This window comes from Ambystoma mexicanum, chromosome 12 (assembly GCF_040938575.1).
Source record: "Ambystoma mexicanum isolate Mex_15411 chromosome 12, UKY_AmexF1_1, whole genome shotgun sequence".
NCBI classification, from domain to species: domain Eukaryota; kingdom Metazoa; phylum Chordata; class Amphibia; order Caudata; family Ambystomatidae; genus Ambystoma; species Ambystoma mexicanum.
The window spans coordinates 1601782-1624451 of NC_090936.1; the positions used below are offsets into that span (position 1 = coordinate 1601782).

The 22670-nt window shown below is 48.1% G+C and overlaps 1 protein-coding gene across 5 annotated transcripts in view; it reads right to left on the minus strand.

The window, feature by feature from the left end:
* The window catches only part of UPF2 (UPF2 regulator of nonsense mediated mRNA decay), a 766220-nt gene that overhangs the window by 64496 nt on the left and 679054 nt on the right, over window positions 1-22670 (minus strand). For 4 of the 5 annotated variants that reach the window (XM_069627785.1, XM_069627784.1, XM_069627788.1 and 1 more), the window contains exon 19: window positions 1504-1671. In XM_069627785.1, the coding sequence (XP_069483886.1) occupies window positions 1504-1671 (168 nt within the window). The remainder of the gene's footprint in view (window positions 1-1503; window positions 1672-22670) is intronic. The other variant, XM_069627786.1, reaches the window with a different exon arrangement.

A 22670-nucleotide genomic window follows, 5' to 3' on the forward strand; every position in this document is an offset into this window, starting at 1 on the left:
GGCTGCTGGGGCCAGAGCGCACTGTCTCTGTTGCAGGAGGAACCTGCGCTGTGCTGCTGATGGAAAATCTGTAGGCCACATATGTGGTTGACACCAGTCGAAATTCCTTCTCCCGCCTGTTCTGTTCCTAGGAGTGGCATTGGACGAGCGGCCATGTTGTCTGGCGTGGCGGCCATTTTGTCGAGCTGTGTGCCAAAGTCATGGTGCTTGGCTTCCTGGGCCCGGCCTCCTCCAAGACTCTTGGCAGTGGAGCAGGAGACCTACCCCGAACCTCAGGCCAGGAAGGAGCATTTCTCTCGGCAGTGTCACCTGTAGTGCTGCGTGCAGGCAACCCTACGGACCCTAGGGCGGCACAAGGGCGTTGCCCCTCGGGTGTACACCCGATAAAAGAACCTTGCAGTCCCTCAGCACTGCGTCCAGAAGGATCTATTGATCCCTTGGCAGGAAGGCCGGTAGCCGGACTAGCTTTGGTGCGTGCGCTGGTGCGAGAACCAGAGAGGTTCCTCCCGATCAGGTGCTTCCTTGGGAAGGAGTCGCCCTTACGGGGTGCGATGGAAATCAGCGGCCCTCCCTTAGGCCTCGATCTCTGTCTGACAAAGTGCTTTAAGTCCTTTGGAGGCGACCTTTCAAAGAGTCGCCTCCATCTAGCTAGCCTGTTCTTCAGTGCGCGTGGAGTCAGTGCGTCGGACGTAGTACAATCTTCCCGGTCGGGTCCATGGCAGCAGAGGCAAAGAGCGTGGGGTCCGCCGTAGGAAAGAGCCCCTCGCATGCTGGACACCTGCTAAAGCCTGCTGAAGTCGACATGCGCCAGGGAGGAGCATGGCGCCGTAGGACCAAGCACCTGATTGACAAAAAGATAGAAGTATCCGGGGAACAGCCTGTAGCATTACATGGCCGAAGCCAAACCCAGGAGCACTGGTGAAATCAGCACGTTCCTGTCAATGCAAAAAAGGGGACGGAGGTGTGGCGCCGGTGGGTGGAGTGAGGGTAGCGCATGCGCCCATGCTGCACCCCCGCACGCCTCTAAATTTAAAAGCGAAGAAGGTTTTTTACTGGTGAAAAAGGTTCTGACTCCCGTCCCTAGGAAGGGACACCTATGCAGTATGCAGGAAAAGGGACGGGACGCAAGGGACCCTTGGTCAAGCCACTTGTGAAAAGCGCACATTGTGCACTCAAATGCTGTAAAATAGTTGCATTAGTTTAACAACCAATGTTGCTCTTTTTGTTTTTTTTCCATTTTACTGCACCAAATCACGTAACATGACTTAACTGAAATAAACGGTTGACTAACACGGCAGTTAACACAGGATTTCTATCTATCTCGGGAGGTTAGCTCAGCGGCAACGTGCACGCCTTGGAAGCAAGACGGCAGGGAGCACCGTAGGTTCGATCCCCAGGTCCACGCTTAGAATCCTCTGGGTATAAAGCGCGTTATAAAAACCTATCATATCATACCATACAGTAGAATAAAGTACACAGAACAAAGTGCATAAAACCTCTTACCTGCTGCTTGTTGCCTCTTCTAGTTAGCATTACAAACGGCATTGTGTCCGCACACTCTGGGTCTCCTTCTCCACTGCCCAGTGGGGTTCCTTTCTTTAACTGGCTTTTGAGATGCAGAGGAACAGCAACATCCAACTGGTGCACTTTAACAGACTCCCCACTGCGCTGCTAAAGAAAAAGGAAAAACCAAGTAAGTCCATTACCCACTGAAAAATAAATAAAAGGACCAAGATTCAAACTTAAAAAGAAATACATCACTTGCCTAGAACTATTACAGTACCGCAATTGTTTAACTGCACTAAAAGGAAATCTACGGTTTGTTGCAAGGATAAGAGGAAAGTTAAAGGCCTCAATTTACACAAATAATTTTACTATTAAAGTCCCATGATAACATTATTTGGGTATATGAAAGGAAAAAAAATGTTAAAACCCAATTTCATCCTAGCAAAAGATGCCAGGGCAGTATTAAGGTTTCCTTGAGAAGAAGGGGGCAGGGTGATTAAGCCAGCACTGACCGTCTTCAAAGAAAAAGCAAAGCAAGCTTGCATTTATGGCATAGAAATCGGATGCTGGTGGTAAATCGCTGACGCAGAGAGAGAGAATACATTTTGAAAGAAACTTTTAGGACTTCTTTTGTCTGCTCCAAATGTCCCCATTCAATAGTATCTAGGGTGGCTAACCAATAGTTGCAATAAGGCCGGTTTAATACTGCCTTAAACTGCATACTAAACCAGAACTATCAGTTTATAGAAGTGCATTGTCTGACTAACTTAATCAAAGAGTACTACAAGTTCCACGGTTCAGACAGGTCAGGGTTCAAAATGAAGATTCAATTAGTAGGGGGTAAAACAAGCTCCTGGGTGTTCGGCATCTCCCAGTGGGCAGAAACTACCACTGGTGAAGCAGGAGCCAGAACCGGGCACAAGGCAAATCGAACTTCCACATGAGATGCACCCTAACTACTCCCTCAGTTGTTAGGAGAGTTTGTCTAAAGTCCACTTGAGGTAAGACTTCATGCAACTATCCCTTGGCATACAGGTCCCCAACTCTTAGGATAAGTTGTGAGGAACCTGAGGGCGCCCTCACTTCTTTTTCCCCCCACAACATCCTCTGCTCGGGTGGCCAGGCAAAGGCCATCGCTCTTGGATTCTGATCCTGGGGGTGGATATGCGAGGGAGAATTTCCTAGGTGGAGGAGACTTGGGGCGTGGGGGCTGTCCTTGAGTGAGACATGGTATCCCCCGATCCCTTTACAAAAGGAACCTTCAGTCCCAGTAGCCTTTGCAGGTTACGGTCAACCCTTCCCCTTTTCTTCCTTTCAAAATGACCCTCAGAAAATGCCCTCATCATACTGGGAAAAGGAAGAGATCAACTAGGAGGACACCTCCTCATTTAAGCAGAATAAACCCACATCAGCCTCCCCTTGTTAATACAGAGAAATATCCGATCAATACCAAAACGAGAAAGAAACAACTGGGAGTTATGCACACGTCCCTTCATTCACACCACTTCGGTACTGAGACGAGGAAGAGGGTTTTGGAGGAGGCCCATTGTAATAAACAGGCATGTCAAGCTAATCGGCTTAACCAAGGTCAGGCAACTGAAGTGAAGGACTTACACCTGGAACCCATTAACAAGTCACAGGTGTATAAAATGGGTGACTGACAAGCTGTAAGGGAGAGAAGGCTGAGAGAGACGGGCTGGAGAAAGACGTGGCTTGCAGAAGCAGAGCATGCTGGAGAGGAACCCGCTGGAGGGAAGCTGTGCTGAGCACAAGTGCGAGAGAGGCAGAGGGGCCAAAGCGGGCCGTGAGAGGGTTGAGAAGCCGGTGTTGACAGCAGGAGCTGTTGGACACCAACGCCTCCCGATTGCTGCCGACCGCTAAGAGGGCGAGAGGTGCTCTCAGTAGCATCCACTAAGGGAACGCACAGCTACACGCTGCAAGATTCCAGGGCAGCAAGTGCTGCTCAATGGGGTTTGTGTCGGAAAAATGGAGAGCGGAAAAAGCAAAAAAGCCAAACCGAAATGCCCAGAGGAGCGATCGCATACCGCTGAGTGAAAAGAAGGGAATACTCATACCGGGGCACTGTGTGGGCTGGAAACAAACAAACGACAATACCGAACTAACTGAAAACTATTACAATTGCTGTGAAAGTTCAATCCAAGGGGTTTTGAATAATGAACAAGCTGCAAATACTTTTGAGAAATGAAACATTATTGGCTACCAAACTGACTGAAAGACATGAGCATATTTGAATACAGTACGAGATGAAGAGAGAGAGAGAGAGAGACTGAAGAGAACAGAAGCATAACAAAGTACCCCAGGGTGACCGTGATGGGTGGACCGCGTGGTCCGACAACTGTGCCTACACTGAGTCACCCCTGCTTGCAAAGAGGAAAGGAAAGCAAATGTAAAGAAGCTTGTATTGTGCAATGGTTGCTGAAGTGCACAAGAAAAAGACAGAGCAACCCATATAAACTACTGAAAAGCCTGCATGACTAAAGAGTTGAACTCCAACTGTTTGAAAGTCAAGAGAGTTGAACAGATTATAGATTTGGAAGCTGGAAGAGCTGAACTCTTAGGGAAAGGAACCCGGAGACCTTAACTTGAGAAAAGCCTGAATATCCATGGAGGTTTTTGTATTGGTCACGTTTTTTTTCCAGGTTGGCAGGTGCTCTTGGGGACGGGAACCCCAAGTCCTTTTGAACTGTCTGGACCTTTTGGGGAAGGGAACCCAGAGGCCTTTTGGAACTGTTCTGAACTTGGGAAAAGGGAAGCTGAATATAAGCCAGGAGCTGGAAGAAGCTTGGAACTTTGTTCTGAACACCATTTCTTTTGCTACTGACATCCCTGCAAATTGTATATATTTAGTTGTGAGGGTAAGCATAGGATTTGGACACGGACTGTTATTGGATTTAGACATTCTGACTCAGACTTTCCTTAGTTTTGGTTAGGTGGGGAAAACCCACCTTAGCATAGGGCAAGATCGGCCTTACTCCATCCTGACATTTAATGAACATAAAATCTTTTATTTAAAAAAATGGAATTTGTTGCCTGTCTTACTTCATGATGCCTTCACAAAGTCTGTACTACCCAAATGTTCTTGGTAGAGTGGATTAGCAGCCAGCCTTATATGAGGAAGATGTGAGCTCTAGGTAAGTACACTGAGCCCAGTAATTACAATAGTAACTTACACAGTAAATGTTTTATTAAAAATATACATTATTTACACAAGGAAGGTAAATACTTATTTCACTAACCGATACGTATAGGAATTCTTAATAATTTTCAGAAGTGATGCCTTCAATAGTGGTTACTTTACAGATAAAAGGTAATTGTATTTAGTTAGCAAAACACATCAGATAAAGTCTTTAGGAAGGAAAAAGGTTTGTTATACACACAGCAGTAGAGCTTAATGTTCTGGAGGCACTTTTCCTAGCTTCTAATGCTTACAAAGTCCAATCACTCAGGGTCAGTCGCTTCTCCAAGCAACGAGTTACATGTAGATCTCCTCTTTCCTCGGCTGGGGCCTCCCTCTGGAACAGCCTCCCTGCCACTCTGAAACTTGAGAACCATCTCCGGTTCCTGAAGCACCTCAACACCTTCCTCTTTGCTTCTGCCTTCGCTCTTCCTCTACCCTGCTGATCTGTCTGCTTCGTCACTGGGCACCTGGTTACCCCCTGATTTCGGGCCCAGGTCCCTGCACACCCAGCCACACACCGCACTGCACTGCCTCCTGGCTTGCACTTGGGTCTGTATCTGTAACCATAGAGTCCCCCCTAACTGCACTTATTAGACACCCCTTGCCTGCGCCTTATACCTTGCACTTGCCACCCAGCTGGCTGCACTACCACTTGTTTTTATCACTTGCTCAGCACTTTCCACTTCTCCCCTCTCCCCTGCACTTGCGCGATCTCAATGTTAGTGGGCCTAGTAAGATCGTTGTTTTGTCCTCCCTTGTTCCCCCTCCCTTGCCTCGTCGCGCTCTGAAAGAGTGTATGAGCGTGATACAAATAAAATATAGATCATACGAAAATGTCAGTGTAGGAGTGGAACCAACGTCTTATGAAGAAGCAGAATAGCAAAGTTTCAGAGAATACTTTCAGTCTCCAGGATAAGACACTTAGTAATATAACACAAGTTAGGGGCACCCTGAAAAACGGACCCCCTAGGGGACACAAGCAGGCAAGCCTGGGTCAGAGGTATGGTGGACACCCGGACACCTCTTCATGCACTCCAGTCACACTGGAGCGACTCTTCGGTTCAAGGTAAGTTCTACCTTTAGCCCCACAGTACCTTAGGTTGGAAGAAGTAAACGCAGCTAGATTCTCCACTGTGAAGCAGCAACAATACCAGGTCTCCTGATTCCTCAGTCTGGTGACGAAAGGAAGGACTCTGGATGGGATGTCTCAGCAGCAGTCTAGAGACAGGATGGCATAGATTTCTTTTGTCTCCTTGGCCAGTCTGCGGTTTAAGCACCTTTTTATCAGCTCCAACCAAGGACAGTATTTGCTTGGTCGATGATCTTCGATTCTAAAGTCCTGCACTCTGGTGAAGGGACTTCGATAAGTGGCATTGTGCCTCTGGAGGTTCCACTGGAGATCCCCAAAGTTCTGGATGGATTCAGCCTTGCAAAGATGTTGCACTGCAAATGGGTCAGAGGCCTCCTGGTATTCGCAGTCTGCAGCTCTGGAGAGGCCCAATTTGTAGTTTGTCTCAGGGCTGGTTGGTCCCACTAGACAAATGGAAGGAGTCATCCTCGTCGGTGCTCCTCTGTCAATTAGAAAACAGGGTCAGGACAGCAGTGGTCGCTTCAAAGTAACTGGAAGGGTCTGCAGGCATCTCTGGTTGTCTTCAGCTTCGTTTGTTTTTACCGGTGGCTGTCCGATTGGGACAGCCAGTCACCCCAGTGCGAACTGGTTCCATTCAGGCCCTCCGGCAGACAAAGGGCAGGGGAGCGAATAACTCTGCCCCACTTCCTGCCTGCCCAAACACACTGGAGCCTAGGTGGAGACACCCAAGGATTCCTGCTAAAGGTAAAACACAGACAGACCTTCCCCTGCCCAGAATGGTAGAACGGCGGCTAACAAAGAAATGGCGAAAAAAGAAAGGAGCCACCATGTTGGAACATAGGTGACCCCATTTTGCATGACAGAGATTGAATACAGTCTGCGCTAAACAAAATAGCACAATAGTTGGTAGAACATGTCCACTGCCACCAGCCATAACTAGAAGATTGTCTATGTGACTAAAAAGTCACAGGAGCAGAGAGAAGGGCGATACTAGGCATCCCCTTTTCACTTCACTTAAGGTGGTGTGTGCTAATCTCTCATAGGATAAAGTTTTAGGAAGGATACAAAGTATCCCTCTATCCTTAACAGTAGTCAAGTATAATGAAAGAATCTCAAAGGAGAACGCAAAGGGTTCCCAGCAACACTGCACCTAAGGTGCTGTGTGCTGCAAAAGCTAAACACAGATGCCTTTAGAGAGATATGGAGGAAAGCAGATTCCATAGTATAGATAAACCACAGAGAACAGAGTTCCAAAAGTCAGAGCAAATAAGAATGAGGGGGGAAAAAGGCTCCCCTCATTCATGATAGAAAGAAAAAGGTCCAGAAGTCCAGCGGAAAGTGCGGGGGGTCTCACTGAGAGGGGATGAAGCATAAAAATGATAAATCTCCCTAACACTTATGTATGATTTATCATTTTAAATGTGTACTAGATGTGCTGTGAGAAACCCAAGGGTATTCTCACTTCTACTCCCCCTGGGATCATCTGCACAGGTGGTGAGGGAAAGCCCATCGCTTTTGGACCCTGACCCTGGGGGTGGACAAGCGAGGGAGGATCACCTGGGTGGAGGGTCCTTTGGAATTGAGAGTGAAATACCTTCAAGCGAGATATGGTATCCCCCTTAACCTAATGTCAACCAACCTAGCCCTCCCGCAACCTTTATGGATTGTTGTAGATCAACTCCCCTTCTTTCCTCTCTTGCGACACCCAACAGTACTGAGACGAGAAAGACAGCTGAGAGTAATGAATATCACTCACTCTCACCACTTAGGTACTGGGACGAATAAGATGCATTCAAGGTATGAAGGTCAGGCATGTCCTCCTAATCAGAGTCAGACAGAATTGAATGATGGACTGCACCTGCAGCCCATTGAAGGACAACCGGTGTATAAAAGGCAAAGACACGAAGGCGTGAGGGAGAGAGACCTGGGGCACTTGGACAGAGATCAGCATAACACCCAGGAAATCCAGAGGCAGCTGTGGTGGGGCCCGTGAACAAGATGGGAAGCCGACCGACATTCCGAAACCAAGGGATGCCTGCCGTGTGCAGAGCGAAGTCTCCCATTTGAAGTTGGGGCAAAAGGAGCTTCGGCCAGGCACGAACGCCAAGGATGCTGTGTCCGGCCTTGTCAATCAAGCTCCTGCCCCCATGCAAGAAGGGCTCACGGAATCCAGAGGGAAGAAGGAAAGCAGCAAGAATCTGTAGAAGGAAGATGCCTAGAACCGGTGAGTGTTAGGGGAGTTACCAGAGACTGGGGCGCTTCGGGCAGGCTGCGAAGGTAGTAAACAGCGCAGAGGAAGTAGATCCTTCAATTACAAATTAATTAAATGAATGAACAAAAGGCAAGTGGCGCGCTAAGCAGCAAACCTGCTCATATTGAATACCAAACTGGAAGAAAACAGCAAACCTGTTTATATTGAATACCAAACTGAATGAAAGCAGTAAATCTGCTAACATTGAATACCGAACTGAATGAAAATAGCAACTCTCCTAATCTTGAATAACGAATTGAATGAAAGAGCAAATCTGCTAATCTTGAATAACGAACATAATGAAATAGCAAAACTGCTAATCTTGAATAAGGGAGTAGTTTCTTTTTTTAATATATATTTATTTTGATTTTAACAATTACAAATAGATTGTGAATACAAAGAAATGAATATAGTAATAGAGTTAACATTTTCCTCAACAATATTACACTTCAACCATATTTACATAGTATTATGTACAAGACTCATCTAGTTCCCTCAACATTTAGACAAAAGGACGAGACAAAAGACAGAAAAAAAAAATCATTCATCTTGACCATCATTATGCATATCACTACCATATAAATCAATGAAAGATTTCCATAAAGGCCAATAGCTTTCCTCTTTGTCCTGTTTACGAAACATAACCAATTCAAATTCAAATAATACAATCACATCATTTATCCACTCTTCTACCATTGTTTTTTTCCTGGATTTCAACACTTTCAAGATCTGTTTTATTGCGATCACTAAAACCTTATCTATCCAGACCCCATATAAACGAGTCTTCAAGCATCGGCCACTTTTCGCCAACAACAAAACTTTTAACGGTTTTCTTGGGAATGAGATTGACTGTGTAATGTCTAATCTATCCAATACCTCTCGACATATGGACTAACGTCCCCCTACCACCCCCAGCAAATATCTTCAGTTATTAAATTCAAAGCTGACATCAGTACCGGCGTCCAGTATAATCTCCCCAAAACCTTCTGATGTATAAGCCGCAATTTAAGATCCATCTTGCTGCTGTATCCAACCCTCCATACATATTTCCAGGCCTCGTCATCAATTACACAATCCAAGTCTAATTCCCACTTCTCTTTCAATCTTCCCCAAGACTCCATCACTGAAACACCTTCTCTCATCAGTTTCAAATATGTAGACACTTGACGTATCGATAAGCTAAACATGTTCCAACCCGCCGGTTCTTTCTCCAATGGCATAGACAACATATTGAATACCTGAATCAACACGTTTTCTAGTTCCTTAGATCTATTCGCTTCTCTTCCACCTAAATTAAACATTACTTGAAGCTCCTCAAAAGTCAGCAAACGCCCATCCTGCAGTAAATCATCCAGTGGCAATATACCTTTTGAGATCCAGCTCCGCCAGTATAGAAATGTGTTCCCTATTTGCAAAGCCGGATTATACCAAATAGACTATTTAAGATTCATAAAAACATTTTCATTGAAATTAAGTATCCACCATGACATTATGTCTTTAGTCACCTTATGATATGATATATGATATTTTATTTATATCGCGCTCTTACACAGGTGTTTCAGAGCGCGACCAGGCAAAGGGAGGGGAACAGGGGAGAAACAAAAACAACGATCTTACTAGGCCCAGTGACATTGAAAACGCGCAAGTGCATGGGGAAGGGAAAAAGGGGGAAGTGCATGGGGAAGGGAAAAAGGGGGAAAGTACAGAGCATAGGAGAGAAACAAAATAAATAATTAAATAGAGTGTTAGCAGTGGTAGTGCAGCCTGTAAGAGGCAAAGGTGCTAGGTTAGTCAGATAGGGAGTATCTGATAAGTGCAGAAGAGGGGGTGGGTGGGGAACTGTATGGGTACAGACACAGGCCCCAGTGCAAGGGGTAGCCCGGAGGCAGTGCAGGAGGATGGCAGGGTGAGCAGGTACCTGGGCCCGAAGGGCAGAAGGTGGCCAGGTGCAGAGTGCCAAGGGAAAAAGGCAGATCAGCAGGGGAGAAGCGGGGCGAAGGCAGAAGCGAAGAGGAAGGTCTTGAGGAGCTTCCGGAACCACCTTAATAGTTGGCAATTTAGTAGACCCCTTAGGCAATCTCCCCATTGAAAACAAAATTCCCTAACCGAAACGGCAATAAACCTTCCCTTTCTATGGAGAAGGGAGTAGTTTCTTAACTGTAACTCAATTTCTCCAGCATTGGTATCTTTCATGGATTCACATGCTGTGAATATTTCCCCATCGTCAGGCTGGGAAACCTTGGTAACTTTAACTTAGCGTTTTCCTATGGAAAACTTCGACACTTTAGTGTTCCATCGATGTGCTTTTTGGGTGCTTTAGGCCCCACCAATAGGACGTCTGGTATAAATAGCCCCACCCGCCACAGCTTCCCTTCAGATTTTAACCTCCAAAGTAGAGTGAACCCGAACGCAGGTTTGCCTGCAGGGGCGGCAGGCGGGCGCATGTGAATCTGTGAAAGATACCAACGCTGGACAAGAACAAGTTAATTCTTACCGGGTAATGTTCTTTCGAAGGGATGTTCATCTCCAGCTTGCTGGCCTCGGAATTTTTTTTTCAGTGGAGGGCGCTGCACGTCGACGTCCCTCGAACCGATGTCCCTCGACAGTCTCCGTATCGGCGCCGACGACATCATGCGTATAAATAGACTTGCGCAGCGTCCGTTGCTCAGTTCCGTTTTGACGTTTAACAGTTGCTTACATGAATTGGTCATTGACCCTGAAGGAGCGTAAGCTGTAACCACAAGGGAAGTTTTACTGAGGGGATGGATGAGAGGGGCGATAAGGAATACGTCGGAGGAACATCCCATCGAAAGAACGTTACCAGGTAAGAAGTAACTTGTTCTTCGAAGGGATTGTGTCCTCCGACGTATTCCTTATCTTGATAGACTCCCATAGCAGTGGTGTGTAACTGGAGGTGGGAGTAAAATTGCCATGTTTCCCTTCAAGAATGAACAGAGTGTAACAACAGCTTTGCCAAATCTAGTCTCTTGGCTAGAGGAGGAATCCAGGTTGTAAAATTTTGTGAAGGTATGTGCAGACGACCATGTGGCAGCCGCACATATGTCTCGAATCGGTGGCCCTCTTTGGAGGGACGAAGAGGCTGCGATACCCCTGGTTGAATGAGCCCTAAGATTTTGAGGAGGCTCTTTCCCTGCCAGTTTGCAACATTCCAGAATGGCCAAAATAATCCATCTGGAAATGGTCTGTTTTGTTATCGGTAATCCCAATTTGTGCCCTGAGTAACCTATGAACAGTTGGTCTGCTTGCCTAATCCTAGCAAGTCTGCTGATGTAAAAGCTCAAAGCCCGCCTTGGGTCCAGCCTATGTAGCCTTTCTTCCTCTTTCCCCAGATGGAGAGGGGGATAGAATGAAGGTAAGGTAATCTTCTGAGTGATGTGGAATTCAGAAACCACCTTTGGGAGGAAATTAGGCTTCACTTGTAGGACAACTTTGTCTTTATGAAAAATTGTATGAGGGGGTCTACAAGATAGAGCTTGTAATTCGCTCACCCTCCTAGCAGATGTCAATGCCACTAATAAGGCAATTTTAAGGGTGAGAAATCTTAGTGAACAAGAGTGGAGTGGTTCAAAATGAGTATCCATCAGGAAATATCAAACTAAATTTAAGTCCCATAAGGGAACTTGGAATGGTCTTGGAGGATAGACATTGGTTACTCCCTTCAGAAATTGGATTACTAAGGGTAACTTGAAATACGATGGTTCCTCTGCAGTGCGCTTGAAGATCGATAGCGCTGCGAGATAGCCCTTGATAGTGCCAACCTGAAGGCCCGAATTTGCCAAATAGAGTAGAAAAGATAACACCGTTGGTGTACCACATGAAAAGGGATCGATATTCTTTTCTCTACACCAGCTGCAAAATTTGTTCCAATGGCAGCGGTATAAAGTCTTTGTTGCTGGCCTTCTGGCCGAAAGCAACACCTCCATGACGTCATCTGGGAGGTCCCAATCCTTGTATCTCAACCTTTCAGATACCATGCGTGAAGATTGAGGGTTCTGATGTCTGGATGGAGAACCTGACCTCCCTCTGCGAGAGAAGATTCTCCTTGAGTGGAAGACGAATTGGAGGGCAGATGGACATGTCCAGAAGGTCTGGGTACCACGTTCTCCTGGCACAGTCCGGGGAAATTAGGATCATGGCTTTCCGGAACCTTCTCAACCTCCTGATCATTTGAGGAATGACAGGGAGTGGAGGAAACGCGTACAGAAGTGGAAACTCCCGGTCCACTACGAACGCGTCCCCTAGAGCTCCTCTCGGGGAAAATTCCCTTAACTGATCGCACTTCCTGTTGATGCTGGTGGCAAACAGATCCACTTGAGGGGTTCCCCAAAGGGTGAAGATCTGTTGAAGGACTTCCTGAGCTAGTTCCCACTCGTGGGAGACTGTGCTCTGCCTGCTCAGAGCATCCGTCGTCAAGTTTTTCTCTCCGGCAAAGTGAACTGCCGATAGAGAGATTCCTTCTTGGATTGCCCAAAACCAGAGCTGCATCGCCTCTCTGCACAGAGGCAGTGATCCTACGCCTCCTCTTTTGTTGAGGTAGTGCATGGCCACTGTGTTGTCCATCATTATCAGGACATTTTTCCCCTGTACAGATGGCAGAAAAGCCTTCATCGCTAGTCTGATTGCTCTCAGCTCTAACAGGTTGATGTGTAGTCTGGACTCCGATGGAGACCAACGACCGCTGATGGTCAAGTCGTTGGCATGGGCTCCCCACCCCGTGAGTGAGGCATCTGTGACTACTGTTATCTCCGGCCATGGTTGCCAAAACAGTTCTCTTTTCAAAATGTACTCCTGACAGGCCCACCACTGAAGGTCTCGAGCCACCTTGTCCAGAACCTGAAGGAGATCTGTCATTCTCCCTGAGAATTGCGACCACTGAGTTCTTAGTGCCCACTGAAGAGGTCTCATTCTCAGGCGAGCCTCTAGCACAAGGAAGATGCAGGATGCCATGAGGACTAGCAACCTCAAAAAGTTGAAGGCTGGGAGACGTTGGCCATTTTGAAACTTGGTGACCATCTGCAGAATATCTTGAGCCCACACCTCTGGTGGCGAGGCTTTTCCCAGGGAAGTGTCCAGGACTGCTTCAATGAACTGGAGTCTCTGTGATGGTATCTGTCACTCCTTTAAATTTAGGGAGAAGCCCAGTTTGTGAAGGAAGTGGCAGACATAATCTAGCTGGATCTGAGCTTGTTCCGGAGATACAGCTCTGATCAGCCAATCGTCCAGGTAGGGGTAGACGTGAATCCCTTCCCTCCTTAGACTTGCAGCCACTGCCGACATTAGCTTGGTGAAGACCCTCGGGGCAGAGGTCAGCCCAAAAGGCAGAACTCGAAATTGATAATGAGAGCCGCCAATTGCGAACCTCAGGTATTTCCTGTGTTTGAGATGGATTGGCACATGGAAATAAGCATCCTGAAGGTCCAGAGATACCAGCCAGTCCTGGAGCTGGAGGGCCTGAAGGATCTGAGAGAGAGTTACCATCTTGAACTTGTCCTTCCTGAGGAACTTGTTCAATTCTCATAAGTCCAAGATGGGTCTCAGTCCTCCGTCCTTCGGTATTAGGAAGTAGGAGGAGTACCAGCCCTTGCTCCTCTCGGCTACAGGTACCGGTCCTATGGCACCTTTCTCCAGCAGGTCTACAATTTCCTGCAAGAGGAGCGGATCTGGAACTTTCAGAGAGCTGTTCCTCGGTGGATGACTGAGGAATGCGTAGAAAAAGCAGGCAGTAACCTTGGGCAACTGTCTCCAATGCCCAAGCATCTGACGTAATAGCCTGCCATTCCGTCAGATGTTGAGTTAGCCTGCCCCCTACTGGTGTCTTGTGAGGAGAGTCCTCAGTGTGATTTAGAGGCGGCTGATGCAGATGCCGAGGGTAAAGAGGCACCTGCTGCTGCGGCTTTTGTATTTTTACCCCGTCCACCTCGGGTGAATCTTTTTTGACCTCTTTGAACCGACTGTCCTCTGCCTTTTCCGAATGCGGAATAAAAGCGAAAGGACTTACCTCTCCAAGAGGTTCCTGAGGGACGATATGGTGTTTGACGGATTGCAGCTCCCAGGGATTTTGCTGCTGCTTTGGATGGCTAACTTTTCTAGGCTGTCATCCGCCTTCTTACCAAACAAAGAAGAGCCGTCAAAGGGCATATTTAAAAGTCTGGCTTGTACATCTGAAGCAAACCCAGACTTTCGCAACCACGCAAATCTGCGGGTTGTAGTACTTGCCGCCATGGCCCTACTGATACGGTCAGCAGAATCAATGCCAGTTTGAAGGGATTCGCACATTGCGTCTTTATCATCCTTAATGATGTTTAGAAATGCTTCCCTTTCTCCTCCCTCTGGGAGGCAGTCAGCCGCTGATTAAGCACACTCTCAAAGTGTATGGCTGAACCTTGCGAGCGTACAAGTAGCGTTAATAGATTTCAACGACATGCTACATGCAGAAAAGAATTTCTTAGCCATAGAGTCGTATCTTTCGTCATCCCTGTCCTGTGGAACAGTAGGGTACGCCTATCTACTGCCTGATGCAGTTGCTGCTTGAACAACCAGACTCTCTGGAGTTGGATGTTTAGACAAAAATTTAGGGTCAGTAGCAAATACCCTATATTTGGCTGATAACTTCTTGTTAACTGCCGGGATAAGCTCAGGAGTTTCCCCAGTTAGCCAATATTTTTCTTTGTAAAGCAGCGTGAAATGGAACCACAGGATCCTCCTGTGGGCCTTTAACTAAAATGTCAGTAAGGTCATCCTGTCGGAATGCAGGTGAAGGTGTAGACCAACCCATGAATTCTATAATCCTTGCCATTAAAATTCTGTAAGGGGTCTCGGCATGTTCTCCTGGGTCTGGTGTTAGGGAGAATTCTCTGTTTAGGCTGAATTTCCTAACCTAGCGAGTCCCCAGCAGCTTTGCTGGATTTCTGGAGTTTGTTTTTTTCTCCTGCCAAGAGTGAGACTCTTTTTCTCCCACTCTTGGACACGATTTATGGTGTTCCTTTGACTGTTAATGTGTTTTATGAGCTATGGGGTCCTTTACTCCATAGGGTCTCATGTGTTTTTACTATGTGCGTTACACAGCACCCTCCGTGCAGTGACAAAGGGTTGTCATAGTGACACGTCACCATAGATTCCATACCCTGGGACTGACTACTGTCTCCCAGGGCATGTAAAGTCACCATTGGCTTTACTAGTCCCAAATTATTAACAGAAACCATTACAAACCATCATATTGTGGACATACTGGTTGGGGCAATTCGATTGCCCCGGGGTCTGTTAGTCGAGGGGGCACGTCTCTGTCCCCCCCGATTGAGTTTTGGCTGGTGGCAGTGGATACTACTTTTTATATTCGACCACGAATATATCCCTATGGGATTTTCCCATTGTTCGAGGCTACCAACTTTAATTATTTAATTCTCATAGCCTCAAACATACAGCCGGTTTATTGAATTAATATTAATTCGCTGGTTGGTATTTTTTGCCAGGACTCGATTCTAAAATGGCGTTTGTGTTCTCTTCTGTGACTCCAACCCAAGTCGAGCCCTTTGTTCCACCTTTTGGCGGGCTTCTCCACAGAAGCCTCCAAAAGTGGTGCCACTCTGTCTGGGTACCACAGGGGGTGTGGGAGGGGGTTTAGGCACCCTGGACTGAGTTACCTTGGTAACTCAAGTCGCACTCTTGTGTGATTGGCCCAAGTGGTGAGCCGGCCGAATCAACACTTAGCATGTTTGAGTGACAGCTAGGCTGAGTGAATGGGGGTATGCTGCATAAAAGCAGGGCTTTGGGGACTGGAACTTCAGAAGTCGCCACAGGACCTGAGAATCCGACGAGGGAGAAGCTGAGCCGACCTACCACGACGACACCACCGGTGGAGCCCTGCGGAACCGACTCACCACTTCCCGACGACAGAGAAGATCTCCCGACTGGAGAGGCTTCTTCCCCTGACTGGTGGGCACAACCAGTTTACCTTCTTCTCTTCGCACCCCAGACCGGATTGTGGTCGAATTGCCTGTGCCAAGCACCCCGGCAACCGGATAGCCACTTACCACTGGACCGCAAACTAAAGGACCGCTCCTTTTACCTGAGAAACTCTGCGGCTGGTTTCTTCCCTGGCAGTGCAACGGACTCCTGTCTTCCTCCCCGACGAGATCTTCTCTTCCCCCAGACGAAGCACCGACTTGCATCAGCTGCCAGGAACAACTGCCCCCGCTGGAGTATTCTCACCACTTTAAGGTATCTCCCTTTCTAAAGATTGCTACAAGGTAATAATAATCCCTTAACCTTCTGGACTGGGCTGGCCGCCTTGACCCTCCAACTGGTCCCTTTCTTTGGTCCAACTCCTTTTTGAACCGTTACAAGACTTTTGTGCACTGCAACCGTGTGACCTTGGACACATTTAGTTTTGATCCTCTTAAAGCGGATCCGGCCTACTGAATCTAAACTCACAGTGTTACTTTGCCTTCCTCTCTTGTTGTGTTTGTGAAAAAGTGTTGGGATCTGTTTCAATTTATTCTCTGCTTTTCTCTCCCTTTTTAAAACAAATTATTAGAGTGCCATCTAAGTTAAGCGCTCACCGCTGTCTGACAATAAGTGGGGCTTTACTTAAGACTTGTCTAATATTCTTTTAAGGGGGTGTATATCTTTTAGTGACCGTGTTTTTGGATTGCTTACTATTAGTGCCTGTGTGTTTTTCTAGATGTGGTTTTAAATAAATAATTATATCTCTTTTACACCAAGCTCTGGTCAGTGTTTACTTGTTCTATTGTGTTCTTTTGACCTACTGTGAATACTCTGTATACTGCCTAACTCTTCTTGAGGGAAGTCTGACTGCTCAGCCACAGCTACCAAGTGAATCTGTGTGGTACAGACTACTACCAAGTGGGTTTACTGCCAAACACCTGTAGTCCTAAATCTTTTGCAGTGGTCCCAGAGGGAACTGCACAGGTTTCTGCTTAACATCTGGTTTGGCAAATTCTATTTCTGGGGAAGTATCTAACACACTTGCCTCATGTAAGGATTCTTGAAGGTCCTTTAACCTATTTTCCTCAGAGGTAAATTCCTCTGGTTCAGGTGTTGTAGTTCTCTGCAACCCAAAGGGTCTTTCTTGATCCGAATCCTCCCCTTCTTCATAAATTGAAGATAAAGGTCCGAAATAATCAGACCTTGGAAATGGCTTAAATCCCATTTCCAGAGCAGAAGGGGCCAAATTTGTCGTAATTGGTTGAGAAAACGTCGACATCGTCGACGCGGACGTTAAAGGCTTCGGAGACACCGAAAAAGGCGTCGAGGAGATCGGAAGAGGCCTCGAAGAGCTCGAGAGGATTGGAATCCTACTCAAGGTTGTCGATGACATTCTCGAAGTCGTGTTAGAGGCCCTGGGTATGACCACTGGCTGTGAGGTAGTGACGGCCGTGGGTTTGTTCTTTTTCGGCGTCAAAGACGGCGTCAATTCGATCGACCTATGCGTCGATGAGCCCTTCGATAATGGCGTCGATGACGCAGATTTGTGCCTTTGCTCGAGGGTTCGTGACGCTCTAGAGTAGTTTCTTTCGCCGGGTGAAACGACTCGCAGCGTTTCGATTTTTCGGGTCTTTCACCCAGGGTATCAGCCTCAGCTGTCTTCGAGGGGGTCGAGGCAGCTTTCATCGAAGACGCTAAGCATCCTTTTACGGAATTCCTCCCACTCAGCCTGTGAGCTATGTTTTGTGGGGCAGGTGACTCTTTCCGGGGAAACAGAAGACGAGGAAAGGGATCTCCGACGTCTCTTACTCGAATGCTTGGATCTCGAAGAGTGGTGGGAACTGCTTCGAGACCTAGAACGAGAATGTTTCCTGTGTCGGCAAGGAGACGAATGTCTCGACTCTGCCGAGGAAGCTTTCGAAGGAGTTTTAACTGTCTTACCTCTCTCAAGCTTCCCCCCTTACGCTCCTTCAAGGCTTTCGCCATCATGCACATGCAGTCCTCGCACTCCGAACATTGGTGCTCCGATCCCAGGCACCACAAACAGATCCGTCAACAACATTTTCTTTCCACAGTCTCAACATTTTTTGAAGCCGGACCGTGGAGTCGTCGTTTCGGATGAGGAAGCCATCGAGTAAGAGTTGGTATTCGAGGAATAATGAAGAATATATCGGACTAACGAACTGAGCAACCCGATTCCGAGGCCCACGAAGCGTGGAAAAACGGAACTGAGCAACGGACGCTGCGCAAGTCTATTTATACGCATGATGACGTTGGCGCCGATACGGAGGCTGTCGAGGGACATCAAAGCGCAGCGCCCTCTACTGAAAAAAAAATTCCGAGGCCAGCAAGCTGGAGATGATCTATCAAGATAAGGAATATGTCGGTGGACAATCCATTTCGAAATGGAGTTACAGGTAAGAAACTACTCCCTTCTCCAGCATTGAATCTTTCATGGATTCACAAGCTGTGAATAGATTACATAACAGTACAAACAATGTGTGGCCGTGTGTCACAGGCAAACCAACAAATAGCATTTTATCACATACATGAGACAACAAACCCAGCAAGTGATATAGCCAAATAGAAAAAACCCTGAAGCTGCAGGGCCTACTGAAACAGGTGTTGGAGGACCGCACGCCCTGAAGCTGCAGGGCCTACTGAAACAGGTGTTGGAGGACCGCACGCCCCACCTGCACATCTTCCACATGTTGCTGCCCCAGACAGTAATGCCTGGTGAAGTTATGCGGCACCGGCCAGGATGCTGCCTGGCAAATGTCCATCAGCGGTATCCCAGACCACAGCGCCGCAGACGACGCTGTGGACCGCGTAGTATGAGTCTTTGGCGCACCCCTCAAAGGCATACCAGGTTTTGTGTGACAATACGAAATTGTAGAGGAAACCCAGCGGGAAAGTCCTCGTCTGGAAATGGACTACCACTTGTTGGAGGGCCCAAACGCCACAAACGGCTGCTTTGACTTCCTGAAGTCCTGTGTACGATTCAGATAAAACGTTAGTGCCCTCATAACGTCCAGAGAATGTAGGGCCTTTTCCGCTTGCGTGGATGCATTAGCAAAGAACGAGGGTAATGCAATAGAGGCAAGTTTGTGAATTGCTGACTGCACTTTCAGGATAAAGTGCGGGTTAGTAGCCAAGAGAACCTTGTCCTTCACAAACCTTAGATAAGGCGGGTAAATGACCAGTGCCTGCAATTCTGACACTCGCCTGGCCGAGTTAATCACCACTAGAAAAGCCACCTTCCATGAGAGAAACTTCAAGGAAGCCGTCAACATATGTTCAAAAGGAGGTTTCATCAAAGTCGAAAAGACTACATTGAGGGTCCACCCCAGTGCAAACCTCTTCACGGGAGGAAATGTCCGAAATAACCCTTTCAGAAAATGTTTCACCAAGCTATCACTAAACAGAGGAGCAGTATTGCGCTTTCTCGTGAACCTAGAAATCGCCGTCAAATGCACCTTAATGGATGACAACCCCCAGGCTCCCTTCTGCAAGGTGTAACAAGTACGGGAGAACGTGAGCCAGGGAAACGTCCAAAGGCTCAATCGCAGGATGACCCTCATACCAGGTACAGAATCTCACCCATTTATGACCATACAAGATATTTGTGGAAGGAGCCCTTGCTGCCTCCAAGATCCGTCGACACTCCCTGGATATTCCTAGATGACCGAACTCCGAGTGACCAGGAGCCACGCTGCTAGGCTGAGAGACGGCGGAATGTAATGCCACACTGCCATCATCCTGAGACAGGAGATCCGGATACGGTCCCAACCAAACCAGCTCCTCCGCCGCAAGATGAAAGATCTGAAAACCACGTCTGCATGGGCCAGAACGGGGCAACCAGAATCACCCTGCACTGGTACTTCTGAATCCACTGGATGGTCCTCCGAATGAGTGGAAACGCATACGCAAAGAGCCCCGTCAATGGGAACGAAAGCACGTCCCCCCCAATGACTCCGGATGAGCCCCTCTGCTGGCAAACTCCAGACACTGCTGGTTTTCCCTTGTAGCAAACAGATCTACCGGAGGATGTCCCCATCGCCAGAAGATTGTCACCTGCTGCGCCTTCAGCCTCCACTCGTGCAGCTGACTGGCATCCCTGCTGAGCACGTCCGCTTGAACATTCAGCACCCTGGGCAAATGGAACGCGACAATACTGATCCCCTGAGCTAGAGACCAATGCCAAACGTCCTGCGCCTCCTTTGACAGGACTCTGGAATGCGTGCCCCACTTCCTTAAATAGAACATTGTGGTGGTATTGTCTGTTAACACCCTTACCACTGATCCGCGGATGCGCAGAAGAAACTACTTCAGGGCCTAGGGCACCGCCCTCAACTCGAGCACATTGATATGCAACGCAGTCTCCACCTGAGAGCATAGGCCCCGTACCTGGGATCTGTTGAGGTGCACCCCCCACCCTATCTGGGAAGCGTCTGCCAAGATTGTGAACTGGGCTCTCCGGCTCAAGCAAGGGCATGCCCTTCACAAGATTGGTCGTGTACGTCCACCATTGAACAGCGTCCACCAAGCCCTCGCAGACCACTGGCTTGTCCGATCAGAATCCTCGACTTTGCGACCACCTGTCTGCGAGGAACTCCTGCACCGGCTTCATGAACAGGCGGCAATTGGGAAGAAGAGGGATACACAACGCAATGGCCCCAAACAGTGACATGTAACCTCAGACCGAGACCACTGTGCCCCCTTTCCACTCACTTGCCTTGGACTGCAACTTTTCCACTCGCTCGCTGGAAGGTTTTACCAGATTGTCCGGAGTAAGAAACTGCACCCTGAGAGACACCAACTCTGGACGGCGTCAAATATGATTTGTCGAAGTTGACTGCGAATCCCAGCCTTTTCAAATGCTGCATGGTTGCCATGAGAGACTCTCGTGCCCTTTCCTGCGACTAACCCCTCATCCAACCAATCGTCCAAGAAGGAGTATACATGGTGACCCTTTCTCCGGAGGAAGGCCACCACCGGGGCCAGACACTTTGTGAACGTCCTGGGGGAAGACTTCAGGCCAAACGGGAGGACCCGAAACTGATAGTGAACCTCTCCGACAACAAAACGCAGGAACTTTCATGTTTCAGCCTCATAGGGATGTGAAAATAGGCATCCTGCAGATCTAATGATGCCAGGAACTCACCTGGTTGCACCGAGCAGATGACATCTTGAAGGGTGAGCATCTTGAACTTCAGGCATTGCAGATTCTTGTTCAACGCCCGAAGATCTAGAATAGGCCTCCACTTGCTGTTGGGTTTTTTCACAACGAAGTACCGGGAGTAGACCCCCTGGCCCTGTTTTGCAACCGGAACCGGTTCTATCGCCCCTTTTTCTAGCATGAGAACCACCTCCTGACGCAGGATTGGAAGATGCAGCTTTACCACATGCACTGGTGGAATAGGGACCGTAGGACGCCAGAACTTCCAACGAGTGGCCGAGACGCACCGTGTCTAGCACCCAGCGATCTAATGTTATCCGATGCCACTCGTCAACATGGATTGCCACCCTGCCCCCAGCAGATTGTGCATATGGCAGTCATTGTTGAGCTTTTGATTGCCTTCCCTTAGCCGCCGAAGACTGCAAACCTTTCTTTCGTTGAGCTTGAAAGTCCCTGCCCTTCTGGGCTGACTGGACTGATCGCCGATAACCCTGAGACAAGTAGCTGGAGCACCCGTAACTTCGATCTCTGAGAGTCAAACCGGGCATTCCCCGAGGCTCCATGAAAAGCTTGAAAGGAGCGAAAAGAGCAACCACTTTGCAAGGAACCCAAGGATTTAGCTGCCTCTGTATACTCTTTCATTCCATTCAGGGGCTCATCAATTTTCTCGCTGAACAAGTGTTAACCCTCACAGGGCATATCGATAACCTTATATTGGACCTCAGGACGAAAGTCTGTCCACTTCAGCCAGGCCTGCCGTTGGAGCACCACCCCATTATTAATTTGCTTGAAACCTGACTCCGCCAGGTCCACAGCAATATTGATGCCGTGGTTAGAGGCCTCAACCCCCTCTCGAACCAACAGCATTGGCTCCTTTCGGTGTTGCTCCAGAAGATGTTCAAGAATCGGGCCCAGCCGATGCCACATTTCTCAATCATATCTTGCCAGTCGTAGCCCCTACCGTCAAGCCCTTCTTTCCAAAGGCATCCTGTTTCCTGGCCTCACTGTCCGGAGGTATAACACATTTGTGTTGGCTTCTGGCCTGACAGCTGGCAGCCACCGAAACCACAAACTCGGGCGCGGGCTGCGACACCAGACATCTAGGGGTAGACTTAGGAGCCTTAAATTTCTTTTCAAAGCGACCCTTCGCCGCCGGTTCTGAAAACGGGTGGCGCATCTTGCGCAGGCCCTCCTGCCACACGTGGTCGTCAATCGGCACCGAGAAGACTGCTTTTCTTCGCTTTCCCATATGGTCGAAGAGAAAGCAGTCCTTACGTTCCTCTTCAGGCACCATCCCAAACTCCAGACACGCTGCCTGGTGACACTTTCTTCCCTTAAGTGTAATGTCTTGGTGCACTCACCCTAAATAAGCATCTTGTCTTGCCTCTGGCTGAGTGTTTGAGTTGTCGACCCCACTCTACAGGCCTACATTAACTATGAGGTGCACATTTGTATTTTCAAAATACTATGCCCTAGAAGT